The 17,191-nt window shown below is 43.1% G+C and overlaps 6 protein-coding genes across 7 annotated transcripts; 3 read left to right on the top strand and 3 right to left on the bottom strand.

Moving 5' to 3' along the window:
* Nucleotides 1-127: 127 nt before the first annotated feature.
* Nucleotides 128-3,165, bottom strand: BcmfsM2. The gene is made up of 4 exons (XM_024697338.1): nucleotides 3,050-3,165; nucleotides 2,175-2,997; nucleotides 1,482-2,115; nucleotides 128-1,411 (listed from the first exon to the last, which is right to left on the bottom strand). The coding sequence occupies exons 3-4, from the start codon at nucleotides 2,104-2,106 to the stop codon at nucleotides 324-326; spliced, it is 1,713 nt and encodes a 570-aa protein (XP_024553153.1). The 5' UTR covers nucleotides 2,107-2,115; nucleotides 2,175-2,997; nucleotides 3,050-3,165; the 3' UTR covers nucleotides 128-323.
* A 1,693-nt stretch (nucleotides 3,166-4,858) lies between these two features.
* On the top strand, nucleotides 4,859-7,521 carry BCIN_15g00260 (hypothetical protein). The gene is made up of 4 exons (XM_024697337.1): nucleotides 4,859-5,744; nucleotides 5,797-5,912; nucleotides 5,977-6,590; nucleotides 6,652-7,521. The coding sequence occupies exons 1-4, from the start codon at nucleotides 5,496-5,498 to the stop codon at nucleotides 7,260-7,262; spliced, it is 1,590 nt and encodes a 529-aa protein (XP_024553152.1). The 5' UTR covers nucleotides 4,859-5,495; the 3' UTR covers nucleotides 7,263-7,521.
* A 373-nt stretch (nucleotides 7,522-7,894) lies between these two features.
* On the top strand, nucleotides 7,895-8,796 carry BCIN_15g00250 (hypothetical protein). Of its 2 annotated transcripts, XM_024697335.1 has the most exons (2): nucleotides 7,895-8,125; nucleotides 8,230-8,796. In XM_024697335.1, the coding sequence occupies exons 1-2, from the start codon at nucleotides 7,963-7,965 to the stop codon at nucleotides 8,232-8,234; spliced, it is 168 nt and encodes a 55-aa protein (XP_024553150.1). In that variant the 5' UTR covers nucleotides 7,895-7,962; the 3' UTR covers nucleotides 8,235-8,796. The 2 variants fall into 2 exon arrangements, with proteins under 2 accessions (XP_024553150.1, XP_024553151.1); XM_024697336.1 differs by having other exon boundaries at nucleotides 7,895-8,796.
* A 615-nt stretch (nucleotides 8,797-9,411) lies between these two features.
* BCIN_15g00240 (hypothetical protein) lies at nucleotides 9,412-11,564 on the top strand. The gene is made up of 3 exons (XM_001548742.2): nucleotides 9,412-9,611; nucleotides 9,699-10,154; nucleotides 10,225-11,564. Exons 1-3 carry the CDS (start codon nucleotides 9,524-9,526, stop codon nucleotides 11,094-11,096), a joined length of 1,416 nt encoding a protein of 471 aa, XP_001548792.1. The 5' UTR covers nucleotides 9,412-9,523; the 3' UTR covers nucleotides 11,097-11,564.
* A 249-nt stretch (nucleotides 11,565-11,813) lies between these two features.
* On the bottom strand, nucleotides 11,814-13,347 carry BCIN_15g00230 (hypothetical protein). Its single transcript, XM_001548741.2, has 4 exons — nucleotides 12,710-13,347; nucleotides 12,497-12,631; nucleotides 12,309-12,417; nucleotides 11,814-12,202 (listed from the first exon to the last, which is right to left on the bottom strand). Exons 1-4 carry the CDS (start codon nucleotides 13,262-13,264, stop codon nucleotides 11,994-11,996), a joined length of 1,008 nt encoding a protein of 335 aa, XP_001548791.1. The 5' UTR covers nucleotides 13,265-13,347; the 3' UTR covers nucleotides 11,814-11,993.
* Nucleotides 13,348-13,637: 290 nt separating this feature from the next.
* Nucleotides 13,638-16,432, bottom strand: BCIN_15g00220 (hypothetical protein). The gene is made up of 5 exons (XM_024697334.1): nucleotides 15,706-16,432; nucleotides 15,048-15,659; nucleotides 14,780-14,998; nucleotides 14,424-14,710; nucleotides 13,638-14,363 (listed from the first exon to the last, which is right to left on the bottom strand). Exons 1-5 carry the CDS (start codon nucleotides 15,816-15,818, stop codon nucleotides 13,729-13,731), a joined length of 1,866 nt encoding a protein of 621 aa, XP_024553149.1. The 5' UTR covers nucleotides 15,819-16,432; the 3' UTR covers nucleotides 13,638-13,728.
* Between the last annotated feature and the right edge of the window lie 759 nt (nucleotides 16,433-17,191).

Raw genomic sequence — 17,191 nt, 5'->3', positions numbered from 1 at the left:
ATGATACAGATAGCATTTTAAGTGATAAGCTGCTTATCATAAGTATTGAACATGATCTGTGGCAGATATGGTGTGAGATACAAGTGACGTATACGAGAAGATTGCATAATGTGGTGGAGCTTGCTTATGAATACTATCAACTTCCTTTAAGCCCCTCTACCATAATTGAGGACGCATTCTGTGTTATGTGTTCGACACTATCCTAGAGTGACTATCGATACAGAACCCAGTGCCAATCTATATTCCCCATATACTCATCGAAAGTCTAAAGCAAACCATCCTCCATAACAACCTCTAATCTAACCCTAAGACCAACCCCCTATCTAAGCACCACCCATAGCTGCACTCATAAAAAGCTTTTCCCTCTTCATCAACAAACTCAACACCACAGCCAACGCTCCCGCCGTGATAACCATAGCATAAGTCTTACTCATACTCTCTACAATCGCCTGAATGACCTCCTTTTGCTGTATCTCTGTCAAATTCTTCACAAATTCACTACCCGCCCCTGCAATCGCCTGCTGAATTTCCGCAGCTGGTAAATCTGGCAGAATAGCTTGGATTTTCTCCTGACTTCCATTCAGGAAGACGGAATTGGCAATTGCGAGAGCGATGGTTACACCACCTACTTGTGCGCAGGTGATGAAGCCGACGGCCGAAGAGACGAGTTCTTCGGCAACAACGGCTTGGGCAACGGAGAAGGAGGCTTGAGCAAATAGACCGACGCCGAATCCGATAAGGATGGTGAAGCCGTAGATTTTGGCGATAGAGGTTTCGGGGGTGACGTCGGCGAACATGAGAGATCCGCCGATGAGGACGAGGACTCCGCCTGCGGTGTACCATGGCATGTAGTAACCGTATGCGGAAAGGATTGCACCGTTTGATATGACGGCGAAGATCATCAGGAGGATGAATGGCAGCAGACGGACGCCTGCTTCGAGAGCTGAATCGTTACGGGTAAATTGGAAGAAGATTGGAATCATATAGATAGGAATGAAGATGGCGGTTCCTCCGGCAGATGTCATAGCGAAAAGAATAAGCATTGTTCTGCTCTTTAAAAATTCGATAGGGAAGATTCTGCGGCTGGTCGTGGTAAAGATAGTAAAGACTTGTTGGAGGCCGAAGATGATGAACAAGATACCCGAGCATACGAACAACCCGATGATCTTTCCAGAGTTCCAGGGATAAGTTACACCACCGAATGAGACAGCCATGACACCAGAGACGAAGGCTCCAATGATAAGTATGCCACCGAGGTAATCAACCTCTTTTGCGCGATGGAGGAGTGGAACACCAGGGCGAGGATCATAGTTTGGAAGGAGAAATAGATAGACGGGAGCGCAAGCTGCGCCAATGCAAAGGTTGATATAAAAAGCCCAACGCCATCCTGCAGAGGAATCTACGAATGCACCTTTGATATTATTAGTATACTGTTCTAGAGCTGCTCACATCAATCGTTGAAAGGATGTGCATGAACCTACCTCCAATAATCGGACCAATTACAGTGCCTAAACCCCAAGTCATTCCAGTACCTCCAATATAAAGTGGTCTCTCGTGAATAGTTGTAGAAGCAGCGAGCAGTGTCATGACACCCACATACGCACCGCTACCACCGAACCCACAGAGTGCCCGTCCAACAATTAAAGCAGGCATATTGGGAGCACCACCGCACAACGCGGAGCCAGCCTCGAAGATAATGATCGAAATGATATATGTCCATTTCGCATTAAACTGACCGAAGATCTTTCCCCATACTAAGTTTGTACTGGCTGCGCCAATGAGGAAGCCCACACTAAGCCAAGAAAGCTTACTAACATCATTGAAGGTAACGACGATATCAGCTTGGACATCTGCCACGATGGTGTTATCGAGGGCGAAGAGAAAAGTAGAGGAGAGTATTGCAGCAACCACCAAAGCCCATCTCCAACCTGTAATATCTCGTACTGGGGAAGCATCCTCAGTTTGCTTGACTTGTGCTTTCTCCTGATCAATCTCCGAGATGGATGCCATTTCAGAGGAGATGCCCGTTTGGTTGGGTGGAACATTTAGAGATTTCGCTGAAGCAGCAGAAGTTTCTGCAAGTTTCTCTGATATAGGATCCGACATTGTGTGAATCTATCTGAGCATGTCAGTCCAATACATCTTCATGTATTTGGAAATGGAATATAACTCACTTTTCAGTTGAAAAGCTAAAGAGATCTTTCGAAACTATGTTGAAAACCACCTGCTGTAGTGCTCAAACCTTAAACATGGAGATGGTCACACAATATATAAAGTTCTAAGGGAGCCGAGAGGCATGCTTCATTCTGGGAGACAAGGGTTGGACAATGAAGAAAAAGCTACTTAACTGTGCTTCATAAGCCGTGAGATTCATGAGAAAAGCTTTACCTTTTTAGTCGGTATGACTCTTAGTTTCAATGAGAGTTCCAAGAAGCGTCTACGCAGCGTCAAAATCGATGTTCTTTTCTCCATAATAGTTTGGAAGGCGAGCCAGTTGCCATCTAAACATGATATTGATAGCCGTGAAAGATCAAGGGTTGATTTATAGTGCTTACACTGGAAGTGATAGGCCCGCAAGGCCATGTATACTGACCTACTATGAACGAAGGAAAGCAATCGATATCAAATTTTTAATCGACCCAACTGGTCGGACTTCATAGACTGGGAATAGTCCATGCGGATAAAATGTTAGGCCGAAGGTGATACCGGATTTTAGAACAAAAGCCACAAGTAGAGAAATAGGAAGATTTTCAACCGGATTTTGGGCTATATCCGAGATGCGGAGGAACTCGGCGGAAAGATTAAGTAAAAAGAGAGTAATAATTAAGCAAAGCTGGAATGAAGAAATGATTTCTCAGCAGAGAGCGGCTACGTATCCAAGTTTAGCTAAAGGAATAGCACTTGTCCATTTACGATACAACTTCCATTACTAGCGGTAATTTCGCTGGAGCCGAGTAGGGCTGAAATTGATATCAGAAGCAGATCCACAAAAGATAACTATTAGAGTCTCGTTAGCACGCGTGTGAGGGATATCGTCTTGTATTCATACTTCCAATGGCTGCGATACACATATTCGGCGGCGGCCCTATCCTCAATTGGATATCTCATCTGCATAATATCCAGCACAAGGCCTTGATTCTTCTACCGGCACCTTGATTCATCGTTATTGCTGATATTTTCAAACAATCAAACGCCAAACTTTAGCGTAATCATATTTTACACCATATGTACCAGTAGCTTCGTATGTAGTTGATACGTGTGCTGACTCCATTTATTGTTGCTGACTGTGTAGATGGATTTCTGCGGCTCGTTGTGAGAGTATGCAGGGGGACGGGTGGTATAATTTCATGGACAGCGAAAGGGGGCTAAAATGGGGGTGATTGTGTTGTCCTTGTATATAATTGATGATAAAAAGAAACCAATGGCTTTCAAGATTGAATTACTGAATTTTAAACACGGTGAATATAACGTAAAATAGGCATCATACTCTCCACTCGAAGGGCTGATTGCTCAAGATTCGTTAGATATGACCCCTGGCGCGGAATTCCGCAACTAATAAGTAGACCATTGCTACTATGCAATTGGACATTGATACGCAAGTTCGTAGGATCCATTGGCTATTGACGCTGGGAAGGAAAATGTACGTGGTGTCATCTTAAAAATCACGTCAGCACTATCAAAAATGACGGGTCCTTTTGGTAAACTTAAATCTAGCATGTCATTCCCTAACTTGCATATTTTCGCCAGGATGATAGACTGCTACCAATATACTGAATTAATAAATTCGAATGTTTCCAGAATTTGCAATTCCTTCGATGCCAAAATTCGGCCCAGATGTGAATCAACGCGCCCATTGTTTGCTTACCGCCCTCCTCCTGGACAGTCAACTGTGCTGAAATCCCATACTTCTTTTGAGATGCTTTTGTTGGAAGAGACTCTCGAGCCATTGTTTGTAGTAAGGCGAATGTTTGAATGTCGAGGGTCTGATGGCGTTGGGTGTTTTGATACACATCTACCTTCTACCACTCACATATTGTCCCAGATGCCCTTATACACACATCTCAAACTCTCGTACTTGTGTGAGAACCCTCGACTTGCAGGTGTATTTCTTGTACTCCTAGTAGCAGTTCTAGTATAATTTCCAGTTAAATTTCCAGTCTGGCTGCGCCGGAGATTTCAAGTGGGAAGGATGTTCTGCAGATCGTCAAACGGATGACTTTCTAGGTGAGCCTCTTCGGAAAGTCAGAACTCAAGTCCGGCACGGCGGTATATTTCTCTACTGTCAGGTCAACTGACAATGTGTTATTATTGACGTCGAGGTCGTCATTGAATTGCAGAACAAAATCCTATCGAGGGGCGAACGGATGCTAACCGTGAACGTCGATAAGGTTCCGAATCACATGCCTTTCTCTTTTCACAATCGAATTTGTAATTGAATTCTACTCCGATCCTTTTTGCTACATCTGTCGTGCTGTGCTCACGCTCATAGAGCTCTTCGTAATCAGCTTCAATTCATACTATGAGTATTCACTCGAGGGATGTGTTCGTAGCAAATGATCGTTGGCTTGCGATAGTGGACAAGCTGGGCATCATGTCGAATCATTTCGATTGCGACAATCTCATGTTGTTGTTAGAGTGAATAGCAGTTGCTTTCACATTCATCCATCCAGATCTCAAGTTGTTGTTTGGTATCGACTCTGTACAGTAGGCGAGTAGGTCTTGAGGTGAGCTTGTTTGTGAAAGCAACTGAGCGAGCGGAGTTGCCAAGGTAGATAACCCGATCACGTGCCTTCTTATCCATCCGACATATCAGGTGATTAGTTCTAGACTCTATTGAGATAATGAGGTAATGAACGTCGAAAGTCAAAGTTCAAAGCTTATCATCTGCCGGTGGATTCCAAATGTAACCTTCCCTTTTAATTTATCTACGACGAAGATTATTTCCTCTTTGGTATGCGTTTCGAATCTTTTCTCCAATTGTGTCCAATGTTCCTCAAACCCGATGTTCCCCCTCATTTCATATCTCTTACCCCTCCTAAATGATGGAGAAGAACTGATAGGGATTGATAAGAAATGATCCGAGAAGCACACACTACCAACGCATTATCAAACTGTATCGAGTATCTTCAAACATGGGGGCGCGAGAGGAGGCAGAGTGACGATAACGCTTCCATTCATGGTCGATTTTGTGGACTAGTGATGATCCTCAGATAGCATCTACCTCACACATGCATGTCCGACGTTACTGCAGCCCAGTATTTGTACTGCAGTTCTATCACGGTGATGTCTGTGATCCCTTCATTTCTTCGTTGATCATTCAGTGAAATCATCATCATCATACATTATTACACTGTTCCAGCTGTATCTTGCACTCGTCAACATCATCCTTGATCATACGCTTCTTTCGTTGGCTCAGCACTAGTAATTATTGATCCTTTATTTACTCGGGGCAGCCGGTGTGTGAGTGACTGCCTGTCAAAGTTATCGTCTACACTATGGCGGACCCAATCGATGAAAAGCATCAATACACCGACTCTGATGATATTAAGAAGAAGTCACAGGACTTAGAGCGAAATGTTACCTTGGGTGAAGGGGAATTGCAGGATCCCATATTCAAGCATGCTGATCCAAATGACGGCGATGAAGCGCTTAAAGCCTTTGCTGGACACGATGGCGAAGTTATTGTCATGACGCCAGAGATGGAAAAGAAATTGTTGAGAAAAATTGATTGGAATTTGATGCCGGTATGTCTCTTGTCGGATGATCCTCGTGGGTGTACTGACGATATCTTCATAGATGCTCTGTGTTGTGTATGGGCTCAACTATCTCGACAAGACCACACTTTCCTATGCGAGCATTATGGGGATGAAAACCTCACTTGATCTTAAGGGTGATAATTATCAATGGCTAGGGTAAGAGCGTTCTGAGTTCGGTATTCATCCCTTTTAGAAATCTGTTGATTGATTTATTGTACAGATCAATGTTCTACATCGGCTACTTGGTCTGGGAGTATCCCACCAATCTTTTACTACAGAGATTGCCACTCGCTAAATGGTCATCGTTCAATATCATAGCTTGGGGTGGGACTCTGTGTTGCATGGCCGCGACAAGCAATTTTGCGGGCGCCGTGGCTGTGCGCTTCTTTCTGGGAGTTTTCGAGGCTGCAGTAACTCCTGGCTTTACTCTTTTTACATCCCAGTGGTATACGCAAAAAGAGCAAGGCCTAAGAACTGGAATATGGTTCAGTTTCAATGGGTTCGCTCAAATATTTGGTGGTCTCGTAGCTTACGGCATCTCAGTTGGTGTTAAAAAACACGGATCTACCATTGCTTCGTGGAAGATTGTGTTCTTGGCCATTGGTCTGTTGACAGTAGCCATCGGTTGCATATTTCTATATTTCATGCCGGATAATCAGTTGAATGCCAAGTTCCTTACTCCACAAGAAAGACTTATGGCTGTCGAGCGTATCAGAAAGAACCAGCAAGGTGTGGGCAATAAACACTTTAAAATGTATCAATTGAAGGAAGCTCTTGCCGATCCGGTAACTTGGGCGTTCGTATTTTATGGATTAGTAGCAGATATTCCTAATGGTAAGAAGGATCCTAACGTCGGCTCTTATTCGGTCAGTCATTGAAAACTGACAAAATATAGGTGGAATTTCCAACTTCTTTTCCCAACTTATCGTCTCATTTGGTTACACTCCTGATGAATCACTTCTTTATGGAACTCCGGGCGGTGCTGTCGAAGTTATAGCCCTCATTTTATGTGGTTATCTTGGAGATAAATATGGACACAGACTTCTGATCTCCATATCTGGTCTCTTGATAGCGATGCTAGGCATGATACTTATAGTTGCTCTCCCTTTGTCCAACGACAGTGGTCGTTTGGCGGGCTATTACCTAACACAAGCTTCACCAACACCATTCACTGCACTTCTCTCCATGATATCGAGTAATGTCGCAGGTTACACCAAAAAAACAACAGTTGCAGCCCTTTATTTGGTTGCTTATTGTGTAGGAAATATAATCGGCCCTCAAGTATTCAGACCATCAGATGCGCCACGATATAAACCAGCGGAAATAACCATCATCGTATGTTATGGGGTCTGTGCCCTGGATGTGGCTTTCATTTCTTGGTACTACAACAGGATGAACAAGAAGAATGAAGCTATTAGAGCCGCGCCAGGTTACAAAAAGCTGGATAAACAAGAGTTTCTCGATTTGACGGATAAGGAAAATCACGAGTTTGTCTATGCCTTGTAGACTTATCAAGCTCGCGATGCTCTTGGATTCATATTAGTACATAGACTTTCAGCTAGAGTCTTGGTTCATTCTTCTATTGCTTCAAATCTTCGGAGATGTATCAGAAAAAAAAAGATAAAGCACATACTTAATCGCAAAGAGAAGAGATAGAAGGCCGATATTCAATAGACTGAACGAAGCTAAGACCTGGTGCAACCAACCATATTAATTAGCATCGGCCATTGGTTATATTGGAAAAATCTGTAGGAGCCAGACAACACACAAACTATGCCCATGTACCATAAGCATGCGTGCATCTGCCAAGATTTATCTCCTCATCTGATATTATGCTTTTCTACCAGCATAATTGTACCTTGAGGCTTCACTATAATCACGAGAACAACTGATAAGATACAATAGAATGTTGCAACTCATTGCATAGAAAACTGAACGGGGTAGAACGAAGTTTTGCTCAGGGTGGGAGATATTTGTTAGCATCAGATACCCTTATTGTCAAATCAGCATCAAGATAATAGTGCAGCCTGTGTTTCAGTGTAACCTCATAGATATCATGGGATTTACGAGACTTGTATGAGTGTGAGTAGCAGTGGATGTTAGGTGGCAATCATCAATAACTATTGCGAAAGGAATCCGGGTCTATTCTTCCATCTGGGCACTGAGTAGGTTCTTCATATCACGCGGCGTTATAGGATTGAGGTGTATGCGTCGAGAAGGAAGACATTTGCAAATACCGGGCACTGAAATGGATCAGATCATCGAATGGGATTGGATAGGGGGACAACAACCGCACAGGGAAAGTCCTAACGTGAGAACTTTGTGTGATTCTTTCAATATGGCCCCCAAGACAAATGGTCGTACCCAGAGTAGGTTCAACAACGGCGAGCCTTAGGTTCGATTCATAGAAACTCCAAACCCCAAAGACATGCAAATATTCAAAGTTGTACAGTTTTCTCTAACTTCAATGTAGCCTAGAACTTCTAAACGTTCTGAAAGGGGGGTTGAGAGATGAACGACTGGCCCGATACAACTCAATCAATCGCTATCTCTTCTTGAAATAAATGTTTTATGTTGCATACATGGGAATTAATCCTTGCAACCATGTGTCTGAGCTCCAACCGAGCATCACCTCAACGCTGATGCCGAACCTATTCCTCTTTCAAACAATTTCTCCGAAGCTCTAATTCTGACATTCCCAAAAGAATTCTCCGCTCAAACAATTTTTCAAGCGTAATTGGACCGCATAAAACACCAGGTTGTTTATCGTCTTTTCTCCAGGAGACACTCGTACCTAAAGATCATTTTCTGATGCCAAGTCGAACCAGTGGCTTCGAACAGAATAGCTGAAAAGGCGTCGTCAATTCAAGCCTCAATTGACTAATTCTGGGGTTGGTAGGATCTAGAAGCGAACTATGCTTGTTTGAAGCAGTATCAATCATGCTTTTTTGGTGGAGTTGGACAGGGGGGCAGATATCATCCAATAATAGCTCTCCAATTGCTCGGGCATTTCGTTTGGATAATATATCTACGAGGTGCAGCCCCTACTCGTCTGAGGTTCTACTCCTGTGGGCCGGCGAAGTGGTAGTCGGCCCCCGAAGAATTCTTAAAAAAAATGTCAGATAATTAGGATCATTGAAAGTAGGATTTTAACTTTCTTTTACATGCAACAGCTTTGTGTAACTTGCCAGTTTCCGGTATTTTTACTGCCTTTGGAGGGATCAATGACTAAGAGGGGCAATAGTAACCAACTATGTCTAGGATCTGCTGAATGCATCCCCATGCTCGTCCAGATTTTCGGGCAGGATAGTCTGTCAGGATGTTTCCCAGAAGCTTCACCCTTTACCCTTCTTGTCGTTTTTCTGGGCATCTTTTGCGAGATCGTTTTGAGATTCCCTAGTAGATACACTTCGAGACCCCAGTACATACATATTCAAAAAGTTGGATGCCTACTCCATGCCTGCAGGTCGAAAGTAAAACGCATAACACACATCCTGTTTGATTTAATGATATGCAGAGCATGTATGCCTATATGTTGTATCTTTTTCTTTGTAATCTAAGGCTGATGGTAGTCCTTTCATCTAAGCTTTGATGTCCTCCAACTCCACAGACCTTTCTCTCGTTATTAGTGAACCACAATTTCAGCCTCAACCAGGAAATAAAATGCATTTTCAAGACAAAGTGCATCGTAAGACATTGGGCATGTGACGATTTTGAATTTGGCTTTTGTCTTTTGGGTTTTGGTATTGGAGAGGAGAGAAGAAGATATGCATCTTCCTCGATTCATTGCCGCAGCTCTGGCAGTAAGACAATCTGTGATGGTGTTACCTTCATCATATTGTTCTCCTGACTGCCGTAAGTTTGATTTACTATTATCAGATACTGTAAACAGATCAAGATAGCATTGGAGTGGAGAGGGTCACAAAGCTAATATTCATGCAGCGACATGCAGAATTGAAGCATTAGCATTTAATAGCACGACGTCCTGTGCAGAAAATTCAGCCTTCATCACCAGCTGTGGAAACTGTCAAACTTGCGTGTTGACCTATTCGATTGAAAATCCAGACGTCAGTACCGATCAACAAGAGATAATACCTCTCATCTCCGCGCAATTGAATAAATGTATCAACACGCCAGGAGGAGAGGAAGTCCAGCAGTACGCATTGCAAGCTTCAAACTTAACAGCTCTGCATTCACGGATAGTTGGAAATGGATCTTCTACGACTTCTGGAGCGACAGCAACAAAGACGAGTTCTTCGACTACCACTGGACTAGTTAATTTGGTGACAACGCCTGCTAGTAGTTGGACTGAGGGTTTGATGAGCGATTCAGGGGATTGGACAACGGTTTTAAGTACAGCTACTTGGGCAAGTGCTTATTTCAGTGCGCTCTCTGAAGGTATTGAACTATGTTCTCTTTTCAGCCTAAAGTAATCTTGATAAATGCATCATTCTAATTTTGGAAACAGCATCGATATCTGCCATGAAAGCATCATCACATTCCAGGATCTCCATAACCTCCATTTCATCAACTCCAACCTTAAATTCCACATCAACATTAAGTCCTACCCCAACGGCTCCAACCACGAACTCCGAGACCAACGGTACTTTCAATTCAACTATTCCTCTGACGACTGCTAGCTCCACGGCCCCTTTAAACAAAACTTGGATAATAGGCCCCGTAATCGGCTCACTCCTCGGCATGTCCACCGTGTTTATAGTAATTTTTTTCACTCGTCGCAAACAACATCGCGAATTTCTCTTTCAACAGCAACTTCTCCGCTCACGCCATATCCCAATTGATATAGAACTATATAAAGAGTTCGGCGGGCTTAATAGCCCGGCAAGTACGAGTAGTCATAATAGTTATGGTGATGTATACTCAGGGACCGGGGGAAAAGCGCAATTGCACGGGGAGAGTATGGAGATGAGGGAGTTGCAAGGGAGGGAAATAATGGCGCCAGTGGAATTACCGGCTAGGGAACCGGTGGGGAGTGAACTGCTAACACCGATTGGGAAGAGTTTCAAGACGAAGAGGAAAAGGGCAGCGAGTCCTGCATTGCCATTGGGTTCGACGGGGTCTGAGGGTTCAGGCGAACAAAGATATGAAAGGAGAGAGACGAATATAGGGATATTGAACCTACCGCGGATAATTTTACCCGAAGGGAATGCCAATAGAGAAAGAGATGAGGAGGAGGAGAATGATGAAGACGAGATAGTCGAGGAAGTCGAATGGCCATTACCAATGAGTCCCTTACAAGCAATGTTCAAAAAGACAGAGATGAGGGATGGGAAGGCAGACGCTGATGAGGTACGGCATGAGACTTATTATCATCCCTGAATGATGCTCAAAGTAAGCTACAGAGAGCATAAATGAAGCAAAAATAAAGTCTTATGAGAAGTGAACTGCGGCTTAAAGCAGGCACCACAAGAAAGTCAAATCTCTCTTGATTCTGGATCCCTCTGAAAATTCCTACACCGTTCGATTGAACAAAGATTTAAAACCGGAGGGAAGAATCACAACATGACCAATGTTAAGCTGCTGGTTATCTCAAGTGCGCGAGACCCTCAATACCAAAGATGCATACATACCGAATCTCAAAACATTCAATCATCCCGAAACAAGCTTCGGGACACAACAAAAGGGACCCTTACACACGAATCGGCTTGAAGCAAGTCAACAAACATATCACACATTCATATTATGTGACATACCAACCAGGCACAGAAACTCACACTAATACCAATACCTCGTTGTATATATGCTTTCAAATAATGCATTTCCCATGTCACAATAATTTATTTAGCAATTAAAGCGAGCAAGGGAGTGAGCGAGTCATAACTCATACAGTATTAATTTTAGCACAATTCTTATAGTGGGAGTGTTAGATTTAGATTTCCCATATAATGGAACTAGAACTCGGCAAAAAGAAAGAACATGCCTTGAGTTTTCTGGCTCTCGTTCGTGCCTTTGGCTAATTGAGATTGGGCTGAACAGTTTGTATCAAGACTTTAGATCAGCTATTCGTCATTTCTAATGGTATCAAACAAAAGGAGATGGCAGTGCAGGATCTAGAATACAATTCCATTTTTACGATATGAACCTTTTCAATAATTTCGTTTACTCCTATTGTTGACATTTATCAACTTCAATGTGAAGAATTGGAATCATATCATCTGACCAAAATCCCTCCGCCATCGAATTTATGTACCGCACTCTATCCGTCTCCTTCTTTGGTTAATTCTCCTCAAAGAACTCCCCCAAAAGTGCGTTTGTCTCATCACTCTTTTCAAGCTGAATCCAATGACCACATTCCCATCTCTCAACTCTAAAATTTGGAATATAAGGTCTCATTTGCGAAGGAAAATCGGCGCCAGAGCTGATAAAATTGGTAGACGTTATGAGGAGAGTTGGTTGGTGAACGATTGTACGTTCTTTGGTGATTGCTGGGTGGGGAATTTAGTCTTAGTTATGATTTGAGAGATAATACAGAGGGATAAAAGGAAAGGAAGGGAGAGGGGAAGGATAGAAAGAAGAAAAAGGCGATAGTACCTTTATCATCACCTTCGTTAATCCCATGAAGCTGCATAGTATACCAATTTTTTGCACCGCCAAATCCACCGTTTTTGGGCGAGAACATGTTTTTGAAATGTTCAACGTCCTGATTGCGAGGTGCTTGTTAGTATAGATATTCACATCACGGGTTTGTCACAAACATGAACGGAATGATCTTTACTCACCTCACTCTTTATAAAATCTGGATAAGGAGCTAACATACCCCCCTCAAGCCATTTACGAAAACCGCCAGTAGCTCCCATATACTCTTTGCCTATCTCACTGTCAAGGCTATAATACAAGGACATAACTGATTCGGGCTACGTTGGTCAAATGTTAGCATTTTATATTCGGAATAACTGACGCGGTAGAGATCAAAGATAATCGTAAGATCTCACATTCTTGTTCAGCAACTCTGTACCATCCTCCTCATTCATCAAAAAGAAATATCCAAAGATCTCAAATCCAGCCGCCTCCTTGATTTGAGCATTAATCATTTTCACCGTCTCGAAATTGAAAGCCGGTCCATCAGGGGCCTGGTATCCCACATCAAGAAACACCAATTTCTTGAATAATTCCGGATAATAATTTACCATGCGTGAAAGCATAGGACTTCCCCAATCATGACCTACACCTATTGCTGTATGAGATGCAGAAATGGAGTGGATGGAAAGAATCTCATATAAGTCCGAGGCCATGTCTTTGAATTTGTAGGAATGCATTGAGAGTGGTTTGGAGGTGTTGCCGAATCCAAGAAGGTCAGGAGCAATGATTCCATAACCTTTCGAGGAGAAATAGGTTATTTGATGGCGCCAGTCACGAGAGGAGGAGGGAAAGCCATGGAGAAAAAGAATATAGGATTTTGAGGGGGATGAGGGCTGGATATGAATGTACGAATAGGTAAATGAGCGGGTGGTGGTGTGGGTTCTTGTTGGGAAGTCTGAAGATGCCATTTCGTGGAAAGGATTAAAGTTTCCCCAGAGAAGAATATAGTGACAATGATTCTGAAGAAGAAGTTGAATAAGTAGGTATATACATATAATTATTGCACGACATCAAATCCTTCGGGCATGGCTAAATAATCTATTTCCGGAAGGTGATCAGGCGTAGGTCATTGTGATTGGCCGCGGGGCTCGTGTTCCCCCAGAAAACCCGAGTGGAGTTACAATGGCGTGGTTCGGGTTTCAAAAGAGCCCGGAAAATCAGGGATATATGTGGGGAAGGAATCTCCTTGGTGATAGGGAGGAGGAAGGTGGAGATGTCAGAATGTCAGCATGGTACAAATCCTTCATGTGGATGTCAGTGAAGGAATATGTTGAGTCAAGTGGAGTTGATTATCAATACTAGTATTTGTATATTATTACTGCATCCGAGATGCGTCACACTCTTCGGTTCCTGCGGAACATTGATAAGAGATTCAAAAAGAGTTGGGATACACATCCCAGAGTCCCATGTAGTCCTGCGACCAAACATCTTCCATTTCCATTGGCATAAAAGTTGACATAGAAGCTATTTGGTCTGTCTCTGGCATTGGCTGTTGTTGCTTTTCTTGGAAGTCATCGATAGAGTTGGAAGTAATGGCAATGGGCGCATTGAATCCCGGTTTGCGCTCTACCCATGCTTTGAACATCTTCATGACCTTTTCCGAACACGTAAATATGTTTTCGGAATCACTACTGGTTCTTTCCCAGGCGGCCTCGGCTTCTGATTCTTTTAGACTTTGTCCTAGTGCATCCAAGATTCTTCCAGGCGCACAAACCCTCCTGACCATGTCGGTATCCCATGCTGGATCTTTAAGCACCGTTAAACGATATAAAGGGAAGAAAACCCCTCCGAATTGCTTCCACACTGGAAGTGGTAGTCCTATAAAATGTGAGGCTGGTGAGTTGAGGAGAATGTCAAACCAAGATTTTATGGAGTTAAGACAGCAATGAAGTGATTCTATTCGAGAAAGTGAGGAATCTAATAATAAAGCTTCAGTGGAGTTGGGAAGATAGATAGCAAACTCGTGAATCATGACTTCTGCGCCGTAAGCTTGAAGGTTCAAGGCCCCTTAGAAGCTGTTAGCACATAGCTTTAGGATTGGACTCTCCACTATCAAAGTGTACATACTATTTTCTTTTAAATGAGAGGGTATCTTTTTTTTAACCTCCGCTAGTTGTGATTTGAGATTTTGGATATAGAGCATAATAAGAGTGGAACTCCCAGGTTGGTCTGGTGTTCCATCGCGTATGAGATTTATATATGATTCTGCCGTCTTACGCACAACGTGTTGAAGTCGCACCTGGTTGATTAAAAGCTCATCAGACGGATCTTTTCTTTCTTCTAGTTTTGATAAACATTTGTCAATATAAGGACACCAGACTATGCTTTCCAATTTCTTATGAAAGGTTGAAAGACTAGAAATCTGGGTGTTAGCCTCGATCGCTTTAAGCGTGCCATACCAGAGGGGAAATATTTAGACGAACGTTGAGGTTAGGTAATAGCAAGCTAACACTAGACGACGATGCTCCATATTTCGAGTCAATGGTACCTCCATCATTTCATTATGCCGAAATTCCTGTTCCAGCCCCGAATTATGAGACTCTTCACTAGTAGGTTGATGAAGTTGTAAATCAACCACAAGTGTAACGATCAGATTCGAAAATAGAGTCATGAAGGGCGCGGTTCGTATTTGATACTGTCCCCTAGAACAACAGTGAGTGATGTGGATTCAGCATCGAGACTATCGCTTACCATCCAACGAAACAAACTAAACCCAGTAACAGATCCAAATTTCTCTTTCCTTCCACAACAAGTTCCCGAGCTGCGATCTCTCGGATTGTTTTCCCAAGTGTAATTTGCCGTTGGATGACCGTTGATGACATTGTCATGATACATAACCAAAAGAAGGGGCGCTCATGTCGTAACTGACGGGCCGTCATGCCATCTTGAAACTGTATAAATGGGAAATGGGGAAGATTTCTAGTACAAAATGAATGAAAGTATATTTCTGCTTCTTCTATTGTTGGTTCCGCACCCTCCGGTAAAGTGTATGGATACGTTGAGCTCGCGCTCGATGCCGGTGTGGGAGGAAGATGTGCCGCACTTGAATTAGTAGATGCAACTTCATCGGGATCTCTCGCTGAAGTGTTTACGGCATTAGAAAGTAAACTTGATGGATGCTTATCAGAAGATCGGACTGTGAAACTATTGAGGGCATTCTCGACAGCTGGATTATTTGGTGAGATAGTCCTCAGTAAAGATACAAGCCCGTCTAATCTTTGTTCAAGACGTTCTGCAGTCACGCGTGGTTTCTGTCTCCGTTTCGCCGGAGCAGTAACACATCCCTTTTTGAGTCTACCACATCTAGACAAGTTAGTCTATAGACACAAGGACTTCTTGATAGAGATACCTCTCACAAACTCTTTGGTCACTACCAAAGTTACATTTCGTTTTTGCCTTAGCACAGTTGAGACAAGCTCGTCCGTAGGGACCTGAACGTTCCGTTTCCGTAGAGTCTGTCATTTTCGAGCGCAAATGTATGTGAAATGGGGGGAAAAGAAGACGAGAGACAAATTATGGGGATGACGAAGAAAGTATGGCAATTGTTACAATGGACAAGAAGGATGCTGCCATTCGGGAAAGTAAAGCTTCCGTGTCCGTCGGAGCTCGGGATTTAAATCTCCGATTTATTTTCCTCTTATCCAATCAGCGGTCGTTCCCCATTGAACCGTCCCCCGTTCTGCTCTCGAACTTCATATCATTACCAGAATTATGGACCGATGAAGCCCATTGCCTCAGACGCAATGCAGAGTTTAATCGTCAACTTGTCATGAGCGAGATATAAAAATCAGAGTAATGCTGTCCAAAGAAGGCATCGTAGTTGGAGGTGTTGGTGGAGTGCAAAGTTCTACACGCAATGCGTGTCAGTGAGAGCCTTTTGTAAATTTCGTCTGGTTGTTGGAAGTTTTTGGAGGCGATTGCTCGATCTGTAATCAAATTTGATGATCACTCGGGCAGCACTTCCCACTGCCAACGAAGGGGGAGTACAGCTCGTTATTCTCCATTCATCTTAGACTATCTACACAAATCCAAAATTTGAAGTTGGAATATCTCACAAAGGTACGGGAGACACTGTCATCACCCCGGAACTATCACATATCTTTATCCGTGCAGTTCCTTTCCTCTGACAAAATCATCTTAAAATATCCTAACGCATATCTGCATCTGTTGCAAGGGAGGATATTATGCCTAAGGTGGCTCTACGTAAGCGTAATAAGAGGCCGGAATTGAGTGCCACTATCTCACGAATTAAGTAGAGATGTTGAATCGGGTTTATAAATAGTAAATGGATTATAAAGGCTAGTTGAAAATACTCAGTTCCAGTCTGTTATTCGCTTACGTAGAGGTTGCCTGTTAGTCTCACACTATTAACATTAGTTATGTGAAGATGTTGACTGCCTCCGATTCAAGAACCCAGCGAGAATGTGTTTTAATCATCAATTGTATAGAACAACGGAAAAGCAAGCACCCGGTCGAAATCTTCATTCTACTCCCCAAAATCTGAGAGGTGAAAGTGTACCAGGCGAGAATTTCAAGCTGCCTAGCTGATCAACTGATTGAGTGGTTCATGGGAGCTGATGGGAGGCCAGTGACGATTCATTCTTTGTGTCCATCTTCCAACGGCCGCTTCGGATCTTCGAAAAATGGGTAGTATTGGACTCGAATTAGTTCTTGGGCTTCTAATATGCTACGTGAGAACGTGAAAGAAATCAGTATCCAACTGTTGAGCAAATAGTCCACTCGTGTTGATTTTCACCTCAATCAAGTTCGGAATATTCAATCTTTTACCTCTTATTTCGAGAATCAATATACTAATCTATCATGCAGTTGGAAAC

This window comes from Botrytis cinerea, chromosome 15 (assembly GCF_000143535.2).
Source record: "Botrytis cinerea B05.10 chromosome 15, complete sequence".
NCBI lineage: Eukaryota > Fungi > Ascomycota > Leotiomycetes > Helotiales > Sclerotiniaceae > Botrytis > Botrytis cinerea.
The sequence above is the reverse complement of the archived record's forward strand: the minus strand, read 5'-3'. Positions and strand labels throughout refer to the sequence as shown.

Bases quoted from the DNA above. Each gene is read 5' to 3' on its own strand.
- BcmfsM2 (XM_024697338.1), bottom strand. From the start codon at position 2,106: ATGTCGGATCCTATATCAGAGAAACTTGCAGAAACTTCTGCTGCTTCA. The intron at 1,412-1,481 runs GTAGGTTCATGC...ATAATATCAAAG, and splicing joins AATTGGTCCGATTATTGGAG to GTGCATTCGTAGATTCCTCT.
- BCIN_15g00260 (XM_024697337.1), top strand. From the start codon at position 5,496: ATGGCGGACCCAATCGATGAAAAGCATCAATACACCGACTCTGATGAT. The intron at 5,913-5,976 runs GTAAGAGCGTTC...TTTATTGTACAG, and splicing joins GATAATTATCAATGGCTAGG to ATCAATGTTCTACATCGGCT. The intron at 6,591-6,651 runs GTAAGAAGGATC...GACAAAATATAG, and splicing joins AGTAGCAGATATTCCTAATG to GTGGAATTTCCAACTTCTTT.
- BCIN_15g00250 (XM_024697336.1), top strand. From the start codon at position 7,963: ATGCGTCGAGAAGGAAGACATTTGCAAATACCGGGCACTGAAATGGAT.
- BCIN_15g00240 (XM_001548742.2), top strand. From the start codon at position 9,524: ATGCATCTTCCTCGATTCATTGCCGCAGCTCTGGCAGTAAGACAATCT. The intron at 9,612-9,698 runs GTAAGTTTGATT...ATATTCATGCAG, and splicing joins ATATTGTTCTCCTGACTGCC to CGACATGCAGAATTGAAGCA. The intron at 10,155-10,224 runs GTATTGAACTAT...TTTTGGAAACAG, and splicing joins TTTCAGTGCGCTCTCTGAAG to CATCGATATCTGCCATGAAA.
- BCIN_15g00230 (XM_001548741.2), bottom strand. From the start codon at position 13,264: ATGGCATCTTCAGACTTCCCAACAAGAACCCACACCACCACCCGCTCA. The intron at 12,632-12,709 runs GTGAGATCTTAC...TGACCAACGTAG, and splicing joins CAGAGTTGCTGAACAAGAAT to CCCGAATCAGTTATGTCCTT. The intron at 12,418-12,496 runs GTGAGTAAAGAT...CCTCGCAATCAG, and splicing joins CAGATTTTATAAAGAGTGAG to GACGTTGAACATTTCAAAAA.
- BCIN_15g00220 (XM_024697334.1), bottom strand. From the start codon at position 15,818: ATGACAGACTCTACGGAAACGGAACGTTCAGGTCCCTACGGACGAGCT. The intron at 14,711-14,779 runs GTTCGTCTAAAT...CCAGATTTCTAG, and splicing joins TGCTATTACCTAACCTCAAC to TCTTTCAACCTTTCATAAGA. The intron at 14,364-14,423 runs GTATGTACACTT...ACAGCTTCTAAG, and splicing joins CTCTCATTTAAAAGAAAATA to GGGCCTTGAACCTTCAAGCT.